Genomic DNA, 19,929 nt, shown 5'->3' on the forward strand with positions numbered 1-19,929 from the left:
GGACGCAGTGGCTCAGTAGCTAAGACGTTGAGCTTGTCAATCGGAAAGGTTGGCTGTTCGGCAGTTTGAATCTTATGCGCCACGTAATGGAGTGAGCTCCCGTTTTTTTGTCCCAGCTTCTGCCAACCTAGCAGTTCAAAAGCAAGTAAAAATGCAAGTAGAAAAATAGGAACCACCTTTGGTGGTAAGGTAACAGCGTTCCGTGCGCCTTCAGCATTTAGTCATGCCAGCCACATGACCACGGAGACATCTTCATACAACATTGGCTCTTTGGCTTTGAAATGGAGATGAGCACCGCCCCCTAGAGTCGGGAACAAGTAGCACATATGTGCGAGGGGAATCTTAACCTTTACTATAAATCACCTAAATGTTTTTTTTTTAAATTGCTAGTCAGCCCAGGACAATTTTTGTAATACATTTCTGAAAATGTTTGCCTGCCAATATTACTTTGCAATAGCAAAATTATGGTTTAGGGTCCACTATGGATTGGTTTTGTTTTTTTAAAAAAAAGCAGACACAGGCCGTTCTTTTCCATATGGTTCAAATCAGTTATGAAATGAATCCTGTAGGAATAATTTCAGATGTTGGAAATCCTTTAAATGGCAAAATCTAAAACAGATTTACTGTTTTCTTGTTTCTTTCTCTCTCTTTTTCTCCTTTCCTTCATTAAGTGATAGGCAAATCAGTAAATGATCTGTTATTGCAAAATACTGGATACCAAGGTAAGATTCCCCGTAACTGCTTATGATGGTGTCATCTTTTCCTGATGACTTAAATCATAAATACTAATGTATTTTTCCCTCCATCTATGGAGATATCTACTGTAAAATACTGGTGGTTCAAAGGTTATTGGTATATTCAATAGTTACCGGGAAGGTGAGCTAATTGTTCATTTGAGCAAGAAAGTTGTTGACTATGTCACTTGAGATAACATAATTAATATGGGATAAAAATAAAATGTGGTTGCGAGGTTTGTTTGAGTTCATCTAAAAAAAGAAAATTTATTTGTTTGGATTTCATTAAAGACATATGATAACTTTATTGAGTAGCCTATAGGCCATATCAAAGCACAAGATTCAAACACATATCACCAATAAGATCCTATACAAACAATTTAAAATAAGAGTATGGTAGTTATAGGATAAGATACATTATAATGTAATACATAAATATATAAAATAGAATTAAATGACATAAAATTATATTTCAATCTACCCAAATCAATCCCATGTATGCAGATCTCAACTGAACCATTTAATTTAAGTACTGTGCTGCATTAAGTGTTATTTTTCAGGTTCTGGCCACACATAAAGTTAAGTTGTTTTGATATGGGGATCCCAATGGGTCATTCATTTAGTATATAGACCAAGGTACCTGTCTCTTAGCCCCTTGAAATGCTCCCCATATCAAAACAACTTACTTTATGTGCAGCCAGAGCCTGAAAACAACATTCAACATAGCACAGTACTTAAACAAAATGATTCGGTTGAGATCTGTATATGTGGGACTGATTGGGGTAGATTGTAAAGGTGACACCGCAATATACTTTTATGTCATTTTATTGTTTTATGTATTTATGTAATAAATTATATTGCATCTCATCCTATAAATATTGTATTTTACCATACTTTTATTTTAAATTGTTTGTATAGGATTGTATTGGTGATATGTGTTTGAACCTTGTGCTTTGATATGATCTATAGGCTAATCAATGCAGCTATAATAATAACATACATGAACACGCACACACACACACACTGCATACCCACAATGCCCAAGACTTTATTGTCAGGGATCCCTGTTAAGCTTGCCTGACTCAGCCACAGAGGGAATGTATCTGTCTAATTTTTTCCCCCACACAATTCCACAGCCATCTGCTTCAGAGGGATGGTGTTTAATTGGAAGGTTGCTAGATAACAGCAGAGTCCCCTTGAAATACAAGCTAGCAAAAATAAATGAAGGAGGATTCAGGTTAAGCATCAACAGTAGGTTCTTTCAGAGCACTGCGGTCTGGACCGTTGCCCAAGAACACTGGATGCTGATGCAAATTCTGACTATAGCTATCACATCATTGCTCATTTAAAAATGTAAAGATAGCCCTTTGGATGAGATTGGGATGCCATTTAATCCTTTATCCTATTCCAAATAGCGCTGCTTGATGCTGCAGGAAAGCCCACAAGAAGGGTGTTGTTGTTGGCCAAGAATCTACATCTGCATAATATCTATATAAACACACCATGCTACTTTTTGTTGAATCTGATCAGTAGTTTATAGAGGCCAGTATTGTACAGTTTGACACCCTCTCTCCATCCTTTTCACTCTTTCTTTCTTTCTTTCTTTCTTTCTTTCTTTCTTTCTTTCTTTCTTTCTTTCTTTCTTTCTTTCTTCCTTCCTTCCTTCCTTCCTCCCTCCCTCCCTTTCTTCCTCCCTCTCTCCCTCTCTCCCTATTGGAGATGTTTAGCACAAAACCTGGACCTTCACACATCTGGTTTGAATGAAACAGCAGAATTGCAAACCACAGAAGCTGATAAGTGATGAACAGAAATTGTGCTGGTGCTGACCTTGATAAAGATCATGTCAGCTCTTTGAAGTTGAGGAAGCTGGATATACGAATACCAATAAGGATATAGCTCTGTGTGTTTGTGTGCATGTGTTGTGTGTGTACCTGCACACAAGAGAGGGAGGAAGAGAAAGAGAGAGGGGGGGGGGTTCATACCAGAGAATTTTTACAGCTGCATAATGCATTTTTGTATTTTGTGAAATTAGATCCTAAACAGTTCTTCTGGAACCCCCAAACTCTATATTTAAGAGAATGTATTTTTTCAAACCAGAGTTGGATGGAGCAGTGGTCCCCTCCATTGGCAGAGAGGAATTTCACCTCTTTTGCTTGGAATGGGGCTTTAGAGGGCCAGGTTTTTTTTCCTGCAGGCAGATCTATTGATGACATCTGTGACTGTCAAACTTTCTTGTATTGTTAGCTATAGGAAAGTGGCAGAGCTAATTCCACTTTCCACAGTTTTTGAGTTGGGTTATTTAAAACAAACTCGGAGAACATACTATCTCTTCAAGATGTCCAGATTTTCCAGCACGGAGAATATGTTCCTTTGCTTCTTTTGTTCCTGCCAAGAATCATCTTGTAAGATTTAACTAAGATGTGCAAATCTTTATAAACATAGTCAATAAATATTTATAGCTTTGATTAAACCTCACAGAGCTATCATTTGAGTTCTTTAAAATTGGAAAGTGAGACAACCACTTGATTGCTTATTTGTAACCTATGACATTAAGTGTTGTACCTTATGATTCATGATGAATGTATCTTTTCTTTTATGTACATTGAGAGCATATGAACCAAGAGTGGGATTCAATTATTTTTTACTACTGGTTCTGTGGGCGTGGCTTGGTGGACATGGCATGGCTTGGTAGGCGTGGCTTGGTGGGCATGGCAGGGGAAGGATACTGCAAAATCCCAATTTCCTCTGAATCAGCTGGGCCTTGGGACGCAGAGAATAGATGAGGGTAGGGCCAGTCAGAGATGGTATTTACTGGTTCTCTGAAATACTCAAAATTTCTGCTGCCATTTCTCCAGAACTCGTCAGAACCTGCTGAATGCCACCTCTGATATGCACCAAAGACAAATTATTTGGGTGTCTGATCATACTTGGCCAATAAAGAATTCTATTCTATTTTATTCTAACCAGTGAGGCTTCAGAACGATGGAAAATGCCTACTAGAAAGTAGTTTCAATCACAGCTCAGTAGTAAAATTACACATCTCATGCAGCAATTATCAGCAAATATCTCAAATTGACTAATAAACAAACGCTAAGAGAAAGATGAAAACAGTTGTCCATCATTCTGAGAATAAATTCGAAAATCAGTAAATGCCTGTATGGGGGGTGGGGGGAATTGCATGGCACCACGTTAGTCATGATGGCTGTAGCATGAGTTGAATACATGGAACTGCACAAGATCAGTATTCTTCTTGTAAAATAAACAGGTCCAGCAGAATATTTGTTTAGCTGTGAGAAAAACAGAACCAACTATAAAGCAGAAATCAAATTATTAGCATTGAAAATTTGTGGGTCAGACTTTGGCATGCCCATTTACCAAAAGTGGGACTGATTATGTTCATTATTTTGGATTTATTGGCAGAGAGGCTAAACCTGTTAGCTTTGTCTCTCTTCTGATCTTCCCTTATGTCTTTGATTTATGGTCTAAAAGTCGATCTTTAGAAACTAGACCAGTATTTCTCAACCTTGGCAACTTTAACTTCAACTCCAAGAATTCCCCAGCCAGTAAGAGTCTCCTCAGTTTTACCCCAAGAAAAGACAGACTATTGGTTGAAGATATCTGATAAGACTTCCTTGCCATGCTATATGGAAAGAATGGAGAGGAGTTTGAAAAGGCCACTTCGGCTGACAGCTGCCTTCATTTATGGTTTTATGCAATTGACTTTCTTTTCCTCTAAGGTCTTGTAATTGAATGCACAAAAGTGGGTTTTCCTACTTAAATAAAAAAACAAAAGCAAAGACTTCGGGTCTCCTTGAAATGAAAGGAGGAATACGTATCGTTGCATGCGTGCAACATTTTTTAAAAATGTAGACTCTACTAGTGGCTGCACGCTTAGATGTACTAGCATGCACTAAATTATTTTAGCCTGCCTTAGTTTGGGCAGAGGTTCAAAAATGGTTCCATTCATTTTCTATTCCAGGCAGTTTAGTTTAAATGCAGATGCTGAACATAACTGAAGCATTTCTTACGTATAATTAAACATTTATGTTGGTGGTTGCAGTGTCTCCCAAACTGGCCTTTAGCTGTGGTTTGGCAGATACAGGAACAGGGTCTTAATCAGATCTATTGATCTGGGAGATACTAGATGGCCCCAGATTGAAGAATCTAGATCTCTTGTTCTCTAGGTTCTGAAACAGAGGTTAAACTACCATCCACGAAGGACATAGTAACATAGATATGCTTCAGTTTGTTCAAGCTTATTGCTTCTGGCCAACATTGTGATGGAAGGTTTCTACTAACGTTCTGTGCTGCTGGGTGAAAAGCTTTTTAGTAATGTGGCTTGAAATAAACTTACAGTCTGTAATGAAGGTAGTCAGCTTGGGAGTCATTCTGTAAGTTGGTACCTATAACTCTAAGTTGGAACCTTCAGTGTCATCCACAACCTACATTAAGGTTGTTCTAGATTTTAGAATGCCTCCCAGGAGTGCTTTGAAATTCCCTGTGGCCACCCTAACTTGGAAGTCTTTTTAGTATGGTTTTTACAGTATTTTATAGTATTTCTCCAAGAAGTCCCTCCAGCAAATATTTCAATGGTTTCCTGAAGATCTGTATGGAGCCACATGGATATAATACTTTTCAGCCAAGATTGCAGGGCAGGTCTCTCAGCCTTGTGTGATAGCACAGGCTCTGCAGGATAAAGCATTATGAAGATTGAAGTAAAACAACATAGATGCCATCTTCAGGCTCAGAAGCTAGGATTCCATTGTTGGAATCCTAGCTTTCATTGTTTGAAAGGCTGCTTTGTTTGAAGCTTCATCGTAATGAAGTATTTGCACCTCTCTAGAACAAAAGCGGATTGACGGTGAGTTAGCTTGAATGAAGCAGTGATAGATTAGGAGAATAAAGACAGAATTCCTTGTGCAAAAAGATTTTTATTTCATGAACTTTTAAAAGTACTTTCGATGGATGAAACTTTTCTAGATTGGGATCTGAAGAGGAGGAGAAGGAGGAAATAAGTTTATCTTTAAACTTATTTGCTTCTTTTGGCATTCTTTTAGAGTTTTCTTCTGAAAAATGTTGGAGCCTTTTCAGATCTTCCTTCAAGGAAAGTCTTGAATGATACCCACTGGTTTTGATTTTGAAGATGCATCTGTCATTGGACTGATAGGTCCATGTATGGGGAAGTGTTCTTATCCAGAGTAAGTTTGGGTAGCTATTGGAAAAACCCAGCACTACAAAGTTGCAGACCATACACTGACACTAGTAGGGGTGTTTAGCAATATTAGAGGATGGCTGGATCATCCACATGGATAGATGCCTCAAAGAAGGACCTAAGCTGATCATTTGTGACTGCATTTGAGAAACCTTTTTTTTTTTAGTGAATCTGTTTATAACCATGACTTTCCTTTATATTTCTGTCTTTAGTCAGGTTTGATAAGGACACAGGAGAATGACTTCCTTATATCACCATTACCTCAACATCTAGCACAGGAACTTCACTATATGCCACCTGCTGGACACCACCCTCATGTATTGTATAAACGGACAGCTGAAGAGAAAGTCCACCGGCACAAAGTAGATCCAAATCTTTACCACTTTCCCCCTGACCATCACAGCAATCTCACTGCCCACAAGTATCACATTCCAGCTAACGATTACCACCATGGAAGGTTTCAAAAGCAGCATTTTTGTGGACGGCGCAAGAAATGTATGTAAGGAAACTTTCTCTTTCTTTCTGTCTCTTGTTTCTCTCTCTCTTTGACACAATAGACCTAAGAATATTTAGCTTCTTATTGTTGTGCTCAAGTGTTTGCAGGCTTTATTCAGATGTGGAAGTGTCCAAAGAGTCTGTCACAGAATTTTCTGTTTTGGAATCAGGGGTGGGCTTCAAAAATTTCAGCAATGGGTTCTCTGCATGGTTGCTGGGTAGGTGTTTCCTCCTCCCCGAAACTCCGCATGGGCCACTTCGCTTACCTCACATCCAAAACGGGCCACATGGAGACTCCTGGGAGGTGTGGGCCGGGGTGGGGCCAGCCAGGGATGAGATTTGGAGGTTCTCTGAACCAGCCATAATGTTAGCTATGGGTTCTCTCAAACCCGGCCAAACCCTTAACAGCTCACCCCTGCTTGGAATTGACCATTCCAAGAACTTCAGAAATGGTTTAAACCTGAAGCACTCCAAAACCAACAGGGGCCATCTGAAATGGTCTGTTTTGGGAGCCAGTCATTTCTGTTATATGCAGTATGGCCATCTTGACAGAAATGTCAGAATATCTTTAAATAGGATAAAGTGCTACAACAGATACATGCAAGCATCTAATGAGCATATGAAGAATGAAACAATTTAGTCTTTGTTTTTTAGGATGCTAATGACTCCATACAATCATAATAGGTACTATATCAGACTTCCCAACTGATATTCTTTGCACATGTTGGATTACAACTTCCACCATGTTTCATCCAGAATGGTCAGAGGTGAAAGTTATAGTCCAGCTCCTATAGAAGGTTTCAAGTTACAAAAGCTAATTCTAGACATATGGAGATATGTGTGCTGAAGAACACTCCAAATGTTGATGGTGTTATCACAACCAATATCATAACACTTAATTTAAATATTTTTGAAGTAGCATCTTTTCTGTTTCATTCTTGTAAGATTGTGCTAAATTCCCTATAACACACAAATGTTTCTAGTTCTCCCCCCATGCCCTTCAGCGGTAACTTGCAAGTTGTGTAATTTTAGTTGTGCTAAAGCATGATCTGACTGCAAATAATCAGATGTTTTCATACAGGCAATCTGCAACTACAGAAGGAAGACATTTTCCCTGTAGAGATGCTTTTATACAGCAGCAGATGCTTATCATGTATTCTATTAAATCTTTTCTTGATGAGATTTACAGTGACATGGAAAAAGTATATGATTAATGTAGATTACAGCCTAGGATTTCCCCCTTAAAATACTATAATTCCTGATTTATTAATATATTCCTGTATAGAAATGAAATCATGATTCAGGGTCATATCAGTTGGTTCTACTTCTGCTATTGGATAAAATTATATGGATGATCTTTTATATGTATAGTCTAGAATTCTGGACAAATCACAGGTATAGATCAAGAATATCAGATCAAAATATGGGTTTTGGGCATGTACATGGAAGCCAGGGGAAGGGACAGAGATATGAAATAGGACACCTAACATTTCCCCCCAGTTGAATCCATAAATGGAATTTCAGTGCTTGCTTTAGGATAGAGAATGTTTTTATTGCTGCTATGAATTCCACAGATGGATGCTTCGAAAATGTGATTATGAAAACTAGGTTGTCAAATGAGAAATGAATTTCCCCAACCATGTAGTAAAGATGGCTTTTCCTAGATGTTAAGATTCTCAGTGTAAAACTAATAAAAGCTTTCTTCTTTTCTTTTCTTTCTTTCTTTCTTTCTTTCTTTCTTTCTTTCTTTCTTTCTTTCTTTCTTATAAAACAGGCAGGTATAAATGGATATGTTAAGTAATACAGTATATGCTTTGATTTTACTATTTTCTCTTTTTAATTATTTCTTTTTTGCTTCTTAATAGCAAATGCAAGTCTAATCTCAAGAGATGGTGGCCTGGAAAATTTGTTAATAAATTATTAATAAAATAGTAACATAAATGGATACCTTTTCCCTGATCTTTTATTTCCAGCTGAAGAGAGTTTAAAGCCTATGCCTTGAAAATAAGCTGTAGTACTTTTAGTGTCTATGACTAAATATTGACCCTAACTTCAATATTAGGGTCTGGTTTTAAAAGCTATGAGAGTAGAAGGTCATCTCTAAGCTGTTTCTCCATCCTTAGGCTTTCTGCTTTCTTCTGGTGCCTCTCTAGAAACCTTGGAAAAAGTGTGTGTAAGTGTGTGTAAACGAAAGAAGACTCTGAGCCTAGAAGTTCCTCTGAGTTCCACTTTATTAGAGATGTCATATTGGCGCATCTGGGAAAACCCGAATCTGAAAGCTTCCAGGTTTTCCCCACCCAAAAGAAAGCCCAAGTCCCTTCCCCTGCACCCTCATGTCCATCACATGGTCCAATCAATCCACCGTCCCAACTGGAGATGCCTCCTAGTCACGCCACACCAAGTGCAGGCTGAACATCCTTGACTCCCAGAGAAAAGAATGTTGTTATAGCTAGATATTTTTGCCACTTCATGCAATCCCCCCTCCCAGTTTCCCACAGAACTTAAGTGTGGCAGCCGTGAAGATCCAAAGAAAAAGATGGTGTCCAGGGCTAACAGTGTATGTGTATAAGTTTCATTTATTCTATTTTTGTAATTATGTTTAGGCATACAACTGTTAATACAAATTCAACAGATGTCAGAATCTTTAGGCACCCCGGACTAAACAAAAAAAATAAATAAATCAAAAATCTGTTTCCCAAAAGCACTTATAGGGGTAATGGTAAAGACCCAATATTCAATGGAAATAAAAGTCTTGTTGGTCCAGCTCTGGAACCTTATCAATTCTTTTTAGAAAAATACACAGTTTATTGGAGTTTTGTCCTGCATTGTGGGTGGTTTTGATGCTAATTTTTAAATATTATGTTGGATGAAGCATTGCACAACCTGCCTCTAGAACACAAGTTCTATTTCCATGAATGCTTTGCGTTTCTATTCATTTGGCCCAGATGGGTTTTATTTTGTAGCAAATATGTTTCCAGCCTTATTCTCCTAAACCCCCTAAACCTTTATTTTCTTGCAGTGTTATTTCTTATCGCAATTCTCTACTGTTGCTCAGTACCGAATCTCTATTTTGGAGTTTTTGCTTCTCAGGTTGGCCTGAAAACCAACTGAGAAGAAAAGGACTGGACGAGTACACAGCGCCAACATTTGAACTGGTTGTTAGATACAGTAGAACAGTGTTTCTCAACCTCAGGAATATTTAAGTTATGTGGACTTCAATTCCCAGCATCCCAGCTAGGGAATTTTGGAAGTTGAAGTCCACACATCTTCAGCTTCCTGACATTGAAAAGTACTGCTGTAAACAAAAGGGAAGGAAATTATTGGAGATTGATGAATGTGTGTTTCCTGTAGGCAAATAAAAAAAATCATAACACATCCACTTCCAAAAACTGAGCAAACATATCTTGAAAAGAACTCTGAAGATAACTTTTGATTGGAATTTAGCCTTTTTTGTAATCTCCTAGATTTATTCAGGTTTCCAGCCCCTTGACCCTGTAGGACAGAACAACAACAATAACAACTACAACAAATTCAGTTATGAGTCTTTTCCAAATCTCTGCTCGGTTTCATTTCAGATAGTCCTAAGCCACCCACTGAAGATACATTCATCTTATCCGATGAATATGGGAGCCAAGCGAGGTTGAAAAGATCCCCCATTAAAAATCAGAAGGGTGGAAGTTTGAATGTTGAAACGCTGGTGGTGGCAGATAAGAAAATGCTGGAGAAGCACAGCAAGGAGAACGTTACCACCTATATCTTAACGGTGATGAACATGGTAAGGCAAGATGTTTGACAAATAAACCGTGGCTCTTGGAGTGGGTTCAAGCTGGTGCAGTGGTTAGAGTGTAGTACTGCAGGCTACTTCTACTGATCACCGGCTGCCAGCGGTTTGGCAGATCGAATCTCACCAGGCTCATGGTTGACTCAGACTTCCATCCTTCCCAAGTGGGTAAAATGAGGACCCAGATTGCTGGGGGCAAGATGCTGACTCTGTAAACAGAGCAGTGGTGAAGTTCAGTTTAGCATCTGGATCGCAGGGAAATGCAGTGTACATTTCGAAATGCAATGTATTTGAATTATGGCTATGCGAGTTTAAAAATTCACACACTAAGATGTTCAGCATTTCAAGAGAATTATTTGCTTTGGGGAAAGTTTGATAGGAAATGCCAGTCCACATCTGAATGGACCCTTCTGCTTCTAGAAACAAAGTGGAATGTCTGTCTTAGGTTGCTTCTGGTTGCTCAGGCTTAAATGCTTCGTCCAGTATTTCTTTCTTATTTTATAACCAGTTCCAGACTACCATGCATATCAATGTAAAGTCCAATGAAATATAGTAAAGTGATATAAGAACAATATGAAAACTTGGTACCCCACTTGATGGAAGTAGTAATCGGTCCCACGCTAATTTATGGTTAACAAAGCCAGAATTCTGTAAGATACAAATGCAAATTCAGCCTTAGCTAGTGTTGTTTTAGACTCTTTGTCTGCCAAGAGAAGCTTCATGTAAAATTAATCTGGTCTTTGACAGAATGGCCTAATGAGGGGCGTTAGCAGCTTACTATGAGTATCTCTATGTGGGTCAATGATTCACTATTCCCAGACTGACAAGGGCAATTTCTTTCTCTGTAAATTTTCTGGAATCGGCCCTCCATACAACTGATGGCAAAATATAAAAAAGAGAATAGCATGAAAGTAAGCTTTTCCAAGATATAATCCATAGATTCAACCATTCAACACTTTCAGGAACTGGAAGAGATTTCTGTTGCTGAATATTTCATGCTTAAAATCTCTTCCAGCTAATGAAAGTACCATTACTTTGAAGCCAATCACTTCAGTGAAGCAAATTGGGTTGCCTCTGTGCCTCAATCAGGAGAATGATGTCATTTTATGGCACAAAGCATCCTGCTGAGAGGAACCTCAGCTGCTTTGCACATCACAATGTACTTGCAGTTTGAGATGTGCAGCCAGAAAAAATGGTTTGCAACTTGCATTATTGATCAAGAGAATCAACAGAAATCTGTCCATTTGAACAGGTTAGAGCCAATCTGGCTTGGGCCAAGACTTATCTGGTCTAGCATTATGGTGATCAAGTATTTCCTAATCGAAGCTCACAAGGAGATGTATATTTAGATTAGATTAACAGTGTTGGAAGGGACCTTGTAGGTCATCTAGTCCAAGCCCACCCTACACCATTTCTGTCAAATGGCAGTCCAGTCCCTTCTTGAAAGCCTCCAGTGATGAAGCTATCACAAGTTCCAAAGGCAACTTCTGTTCCATTGGTTGATTATTATCACTGTCAGAAAATTTCTCCTTATTTCTAGGTTGAATCTCTCCTTGATCAGTTTCCTTCCATTATTCCTTGTCTGGCCTTCAGGTACATTGGAAATTAGCTTGACCCATTCCTCTCTGTAGCAGCCCCTCAAATATTGGAACACTATCATGTCTCCCCTGGTCTTTCTCTTCACTGGATTAGCCATGCCCAGTTCCTGCAACTGTTCATCGTAGGTTTTATATATTTATGCATATATAAATGGCAAATGAGGATAAAACTGATGATGGGACTCAAGAAACTATGCACAAATAACTTCAGAACACTCAACAAAGGGATGCTGTGAATGATAATAGTTTGATAATGTTGTCTGGCTATCCATCCACCCACCCACCCACCCACATAGTGACTATAGGTGGTAGACCTAAAACAAAATATATACAACATAATAAAGTGGTAGTAAGCATACAGAGAATGCATCAGTGAATGATCATATAACCATCCAACATGCTCCACTCTATCCTGAAGCTCATTTCTGGAAGGCTAACAGGGTTGGGCCAGCTTCACCTCTGGAACAATGATATTCCAGAGGTTACAGCAGGAAGGTTTTGCTCTTAGAATTCTCCCAATGAAACTCCCAGGGTGACACCTCTTCTGCTGGACCTGATGGGATAGGTAGATGTCACTGGGGAGAGGTGGTCCCTCAAGAAACTTCCCATGCCATATAGATCTTTAAAAGTCATTGAATTGGATCCAGAAGCAACCTGGGAAACAACGCAACTTGTGAAGCAGAGGTGTAATGCACGCCAATCTTGAAGCATACATAACTTGCTCCTGCTACCACGTTTTGTAGCAGCTGAAGCTTCTGAATGAGTATTCAGCCAACGGTGTTACAGTGGACAATCTGGAAGGTGCCTAGGACACAAGGCGCCCATGAATATTATTATTATTAGTAAGAACATTTATTCATCTACGTATTCTGTTCCCAATGTGCTACTATTCAAGCAGGGAAGATCCTTTGAAAGAGGCTCGGTTTAGTATTTGCCTGATGGTCTTGCAGCGACAAAGGCAGATAAAAGATACTTCAGGGAGCGTTTTCATGAGCCATTTCTTTCTGCCACAGGATTCGACTGGGCCCATGCCCAGCACTGATAACAAACAAGCCACATTGTCACGTTAGATTAAGTAGCACAATGCCATCAGCGCTGTGGCCTTGCTTGAGTGTTTACGCTTTGCTTCAAAGTGAGGAAGGAAATGAGGTTATGAACTTGCTCCCTCTTTCCCCTCCTGACCTTTCTCGCTTGTGTTAGCAGGAGTGGGAGTACATTTTTGCTTCTTCTTTGGCAGTAGACACAGCTACTTGAACCCTTCATTAATGAGGAGGTGCACAGAGCCTGAAGTTCAGGACACAGGAGATAGCAAGATATATTATTTCCCTGCAGAAGGAATTTAAAGATTTGGTCTCAGGCTAAAATACTCTTGCTGACTTCTGAAGGATGACTGTCTTGCTTACCTATTCAAGACCGTCTTCTGAACATTTTCTGCACTTGATTCCTCCTTTTGCAGTGGCTTTCTAAGATTCAGAAATGGTGTTTTGCCATACTGCTCTGTTAAGCCATCATTTCAGGGGTGAAATGCTACCAGTTTGGGCCGGTTCACCTGAACCGGTAGTAAAAAATGCTACCATTCGCCTGAACGGGTAGTAAAAAAATGCTTAAGAAAGTAAAAAAAAAGTTCCAACAATCAGCTGTGCTGCGTGATGGTAGGAACTTTTAGAAACTTTTTAGCATTTGGGCTCTTTTTTTGTTCCCCGGAGGCTTCCCTGAGGTCTGCTGGGCCAAAAATGGGGGGGGGGGCTAAGAAAGGAAGGAAGGAAGAAAGAAAGGAAGAAAGAAAGAAAGAAAGAAAGAAACAGGGAGGGAGGGAGGGAAAAGGAGAGGGAGGAAGGACCACAAACCTGGCACTAGATGTAGCTTCAGAGGATACCTTGAAAGAGCACAGCAATCCAGGGCTAGAAGAGACCTGGAGGTCATCTAGTCCAACCCCCTGCTCCAGCAGGACATTGCTAAAGTGAGTTTCTGTCTTTTGATCCCCCCAGTCACATGACTACATAGCCACACCCACCCAGTCACATAACCCCCACCAAGCCATGCCCACAGAGCCAGTAAGAATTTTTTTTAGATTTCACCACTGCATCCTTTGTTTAATTGTCAACTACAATTGGTTAGATAATTTACTGTATTGTTCACTCCATAAGACACTCTCTCCCCCCCCCCCCCCCAAAGTGCATGGAAATGTCTGTACGTTTTATGGAGCAAATATTGCATCACAGACCGTGAAGTGTATTACCTCAGGGGGCCCCAACGGTTGACCGGTGCTGGTCCTTTGGTGAATAGCAGTGGCGGCTGGGTCCTTTTACAGTGCTGAACCCCGTCTCTTCTGTCTTTCTCATTCCCTGCCTCTTCTGTCTCTTTTCTGCAGTGCGGGAGTCAATAGGCAGAGCTGGCACATGATAGGACACCTATCTGTGGTCCTCTCAGGCTCTGCCTGATATTTTTTTCTTGTTTTCCTCCTCTAAACCTAGGTGTGTCTTATAGTATGAAAAATACGGTATATGAAAACTGAAATTCTAAAGCTGGATAGACAAATGCAATAGTTGGGGAATCATGTTAAACATGTTAAATCAAAACCAAAAGTGTAATATGAACATGGCTAAGACAGTTATTCTAATACCTGTCCACTCTACTTTGCAAAACTAGAGAGGAAATATTTTGTGTGTGATTCCAGGCCCTTTTACTCCCATAATAGTTGTCCTCCAATTGCCCATATTTGCATGTTCTGTTAGAATTTCCATCAAGAATTAGGAATGCTAATATGTCAATCTTGATTCTACTTGATTAGATTAATATTGTTGAGACATTTTCACATTATTTTTTTTTACTAATGGCCCCACCCTACCCCATGTTTACCAAAGTATCTTTGAAATATATTGGTTTACCCCACAATTTTTCCTGCACAATTTTTGGTGAGGCTCAAAACCAAGAGAAGATGTGCTCCATGTGTCCCTCAAGCATTTAGTTGTCCATTTCTGTTTTAATTTTATAGTTGTGTCAGGAGTGAATTTCATCTTCCTATTGGTTTTACTTGCCAACCAGTTGTTCTATCTTCCTTATCTTCTTTGCCCTGGTAATCTTTTTGCAGGTCTCAAGTCTTTTCAAGGATGGTACAATTGGAAGTGATATCAATATCGTCGTTGTGAGCCTTCTTCTTTTGGAGCAAGAACCTGTGAGTTGATTTGCCATCATTTTTGCTCAGTATGGGTTTTAAATAGAGCTATGGGTTGGGGCATTGAGGTTCTCACACTAGCTTGTTACATAAGAAGTTGCTCTGAATAACTTATTTTTGTAGTGATTCTCTTGTGTTTATGAACCATATGCAATAACACAATGAGTGTCAAATCCATAACAGTAACCCAGAAAAGTAGTTTCTCAGAGTTTTATTTAACCAGAATTATTACAAGGGAAAAAATTGCAAGGATAAAGTTATAGAATCTAGGGAAACTGGATTGTACATATTTTAATTCAACCTTTATCAGGAGTACACTAAAGTCGGGCCTTCTTAATTCTCTTTCTAATGCTACCTTGCTTTAAGGGGGAAATTGTTTCCCTATGTAGAAATGGAAGGGAATAGTTATATGTCTTTCTTCTGTGATGTTTGCAAATGTCCTTTTTCCTTCTTGTTGTTGTTCCCATGTGTTCTTGTCCCTCCTTTTCCTTATTTTCCATTTCCCTTGGTTTTATTCCTCTAATGGAATATGAAAAGGGTGAGTGGCGTTATATTGTGCTGAGGATGATAGACTAATGGTCTTCCAGTCTTCCTCAAAATCAAATCAATAAAGGGCTCCAGAAAAGTATTGGGACTCAGTTTAACACATATGGTGTCTTGAAAAGTGAGAGAGAAAGAAAAAAACTTCTTTGTTTGATGTTGTTCCTTATTTAAGTTATATATATATATAATCTGCAGTGGTTGGAGATCATATTTCACTTAGTTTATTCAATGATTTTCCTTGCATGGCTTTTTTTTTAAAAAGCTTGCTCTATTGTCTAAGAATTGCTACTGGTTTCTGCTATATTTTCATAAGGTTCTTAAACTCATACTAAAAATACTAGACAGAAAACATTTTTCATCAGAATGCTAAAGTAGCAAGCTCTTTTTCTGTTTAATTTTATACTAGAGAGATGCATGTATGTTCTGGCTGCATGCCTTGGTATTATATACATATAATTGCATTTGACTATCATAATAGGTAACAGAGATAACAGTTGATAATTAATTTGGCAGCCTTTCAAGTATATTTCAAAATAGTTTTTGTTAGATAAGGAACTAAGGCAAGGTATAAGCTAAATAAAAACAAATGGAAAGAGAAAACGTGACAGACTTATGGTATTCTCCAAAGCACCAGAGGGCAGGATACGGAATAATGGGTAGAAGCATGTTAAAGAGAAATCCAACCAAGAAGAAAGGAGAAGTTTCCTGGGATTGAGAACAATTAATCAATGGAACAATTTGCCTCCTGGATTTGTGGGTGCTCCATCGCTGGAGGTTTTCAAGAAGAGATTGGACAAGGGGTCTGGCATGATGTAAGGTATCCTGCCATGAGCAAGGAGTTGGACTAGAAGACTTGCGATCCCTTCCAGCCTTCTGATTCTATATTCTAAAACAGGAGTCCCCAACCTTTTGGACCTCAGGGAAGGGCATAAATTCATAAATAAATTCATAATTTTAAACCCCGCGGGCCACTAATATGATCTGCCCAATGACTGTCTCGGTGGGCGTGGCTAGGTGATCATGTGACTGGGTGGGCAACTTGATGTCACTCACGTCGAGGAACACCTCACTGGCCTTTACCCACCCCTCCTCTCCTAGCCACTCCTTGCCTGCCCACCTTGGCTCCTTAGGGCCCCAATAGGAAGCAAATAAGTATAAGAATAATCTTTGTACTTAAATACAACGAAATTGGTTATGTTGGAGCTAAGCAGCCACCGTGAGAAAGAGTTGGCAAAACAGCTGACTCAGTTCAAATCGGATCTGACCGAGAAGGAGGCTCAGCAGAAGCACCTCACTGAGGACTACGAGCAGAGGCTTTCCAAGCAGAGGGAAGACCTGCTGGAGTGCAAGGCCAGGTACCGGTGCCTGGACGCTCAGCAGGCTGAGATGGTCAGCCAGTTCCAGATCATGATGCAGTCCCAGTGGCTCTTTGCCGTCCGCGGCGCTTCCCTCCAGCCTTTGCCCAAAGCCCCGCATCAGGAAGAAACCCCGCATCAGGATTTCTCCCCCCCCCCTCTGACTCACACAAAAAGACCCCAAAGGGGAAGACTCTCTGGGCCAATACACGTGTTCATTGCACATATCCGACCTAGGGGTCGTAGTTTGAGGACCCCTGATTTAGTGCAATATAAAAAATGCAAATAATTTTTCTGCAGACCACCAAAATTTTCTTGTAGACCATCAGTTAGTGACTGCTGTTCTAAAAGGTGGCCTTCAGTATGCGGAATCCTAAATAGCATTGTTCTTAACAACGAAAAGCAAATGCAAATTTCAAGTTGTTCTCCATCTACTTTTTATTGCCTCCCTAGATCTTTATTCTTTTTGTTACTGGCGATTGAGCTGTATGATCATCTGTAATTTTTCAATAGGGGGGACTAGTGATCAACCACCATGCAGACCAGTCACTGAACAGCTTTTGCCAATGGCAATCAGCTCTGGTTGGGAAGAATGGGAAAAGGCACGATCATGCTATCTTGCTTACTGGATTTGATATTTGCTCCTGGAAGAATGAGCCTTGTGACACTTTAGGTAAGACAGAAAAACGTGGGAACACGGATGTCAAATGGTCTATTGGCAGAAGGGAATATTTTTAGCTGTGGGATCCTTAGTGCTCCCTGAGCTTGGTGGTTTTCCTGAAGACATTTTATTACTGAACTACTACATTGATGATATTATCTAGTTTGGCAATGAAATGTCTGCAAGAAAGCCACCAAGCTCAGAAAACACCAAGGATCTCAATATGATGTGTTATAAATAATGTAATCAATTGTCTACAGAATTCATCAGCTAAACCTTGTTTTACTGAACACTGAAGTGTAATTGGTAGATTAACAGGGGTTGCTGTTGCTATTAGCCAATCAATATCAAGCATGCAGATAGTTTGAAGGAGGAGAAATATGATTGATTTAGTTGGTACTAAGGATTGTTGTTCTGGATAACTTTCTCTCCATCTATTCTGGACAATCCTTTACATCTATGCTCCTATAAAAAGTCCCAAGATCATGTTCAAAGCTGTATATGATAGTAATGTTACTGTTTTATTAATGTTAATGTTTATTTTATTATTATTAGCCTTAATATTAAAGTTCATCTATTGTTTCAATATTTTTAAATATTCTGAATATAGAGAGAAGAAGAGTATTAGGCTCAGGACTACATGAGATAGAAATACATACACACACATTCACAGAGTAGCTGGAGGAAACATTAAACCTCTCTATGCATGTGTAATTGTAACTCCAAGGCAGACCAATAGGAAAATGCAGGTTATGAAAAATCATATTGATCTCTATCTTTTACTTATTCCTTCAATATTAACAGCAGACTTTGGTACAATGTAAATGGCACACCCCAAAGAAGGATTATCTGGGCGAGAGAAACATCCCTTTTTAATGGCCACTGTGCTTCAGGAAGCTTCCCAGTTCTGTTGTTTTAGATTTTGGAAATATCGCTAACCAACCGTTCTTAATTCCTGCTGGCTGACTTTCAGAAAAGAATTGGCATCTCTTTTTAAAACCATTTTCCCAGCTGACCTAGACTGATGTTGAGTCAGCAGAGAAAATGAGCTCTGTTAGTTTTGCAGGCCAGCTGTTGCAGACAAGATGCATTTATCTTGGATTGACCCCATTATTTCCATGTGTCTGTCTGTTCCTTTTACACAAGGAAACAAAATATGCTATGAATGTTAAGGCCTCTAAAACGTGGCCTCAATTTCCACAAAGCTAGGCAGCAGAATGCAATTCTTTTCATAGTTTCATTCTTTGCCTCCACGGTGTTTCCTATTTCTTATAATTTCCTGGCAGGCTTTGCTCCAATCAGTGGAATGTGCAGCAAATACCGTAGTTGCACCATCAATGAAGATACCGGCCTTGGTTTGGCATTTACTATTGCCCATGAATCCGGACACAAGTAAGCAATTTCTCATGCATTTTTATCCTTACCAAATGCAGCAAAGATAAATGCTTTTAATTCATTGTAATCTTAACATGGTGCTCTGGGCTATTAATGCCCAGTTTGATATAAATTTTGGTTTTGGAGATCTGGTCATAGGGTTTTATTGCCTTTTATAGTAGCAATATAACCACAAAGGGATGTGGTGGCTCAGTGGCTAAGACACTGAGTTTGTTGATCAGAAAGGTCGGCAGTTCGGCAGTTTGAATCCCTAGCGCCACGTAACAGAGTGAGCTTCTGTTACTTGTCCCAGCTTCTGCCAACCTACCAGTTCGAAAGCATGTAAAAATGCAAGTAGAAAAATAGGAGCCACCTTTGGTGAGAAGGTAACAGCATTCCATGCACCTTTGGCATTTAGTCATGCCGGCTACATGACTACAGAGACGTCTTTGGACAGCACTGGCTCTTCAGCTTTGAAATGAAGATGAGCACTTCCCCCTAGAGTTGGGAACAACTAGCACATATGTGCGAGGGGAACCTTTATCTTTATAGTGGCATTATAAGAGAAGGAGAATGCAATATCTTTAATCACCAAAGGTTACAGAGAAACTTGAGAGGATAGTTAAAATTCAAAATTGATGTATGAAAGTCTAGCTTAATATTTAAGTGGGAGCCGCCCCAAAGAGACAATTTGCCTCCAAATATTGATATGACTTTGGGGGAAGCATCAACATTTGAAAAAATATGGGCACTGGTCCCCCAATTTGAAAGAAAAATCAGTTGGGACTCCTTTCTCACAAATGCAATGGCTTGGTATTTGCATTATGAACTTGATTCTCTAGCAATGTAGAGAATGCATTTGATATGCATTCTCTTAATTTTGCCAAGAATAAAACTGTGAATTATAGACTTGATTATCAGATACATTTGGTTTAAAACATACCAAGACATGGGTTTTTGCTGGTTCGGCTTGGATCGGGTGAACTGGTAGTGTCGTTGTC

General features: G+C 39.4%; 1 protein-coding gene across 1 annotated transcript in view; it reads left to right on the forward strand.

Moving 5' to 3' along the window:
- Positions 1–19,929, forward strand: part of ADAMTS18 (ADAM metallopeptidase with thrombospondin type 1 motif 18) — a 102,535-nt gene that overhangs the window by 27,341 nt on the left and 55,265 nt on the right. The window contains exons 4-8 of the mRNA XM_087728725.1: positions 6,159–6,441; positions 10,017–10,216; positions 14,912–14,995; positions 17,407–17,566; positions 18,841–18,946. Of these exons, the coding sequence (XP_087584851.1) occupies positions 6,159–6,441; positions 10,017–10,216; positions 14,912–14,995; positions 17,407–17,566; positions 18,841–18,946 (833 nt within the window). The remainder of the gene's footprint in view (positions 1–6,158; positions 6,442–10,016; positions 10,217–14,911; positions 14,996–17,406; positions 17,567–18,840; positions 18,947–19,929) is intronic.

This window comes from Thamnophis sirtalis, unplaced genomic scaffold (genome assembly GCF_051295495.1).
Source record: "Thamnophis sirtalis isolate CommonGarterSnake01/CBP01778 unplaced genomic scaffold, rThaSir2_p1.2 scaffold_14, whole genome shotgun sequence".
NCBI lineage: Eukaryota > Metazoa > Chordata > Lepidosauria > Squamata > Natricidae > Thamnophis > Thamnophis sirtalis.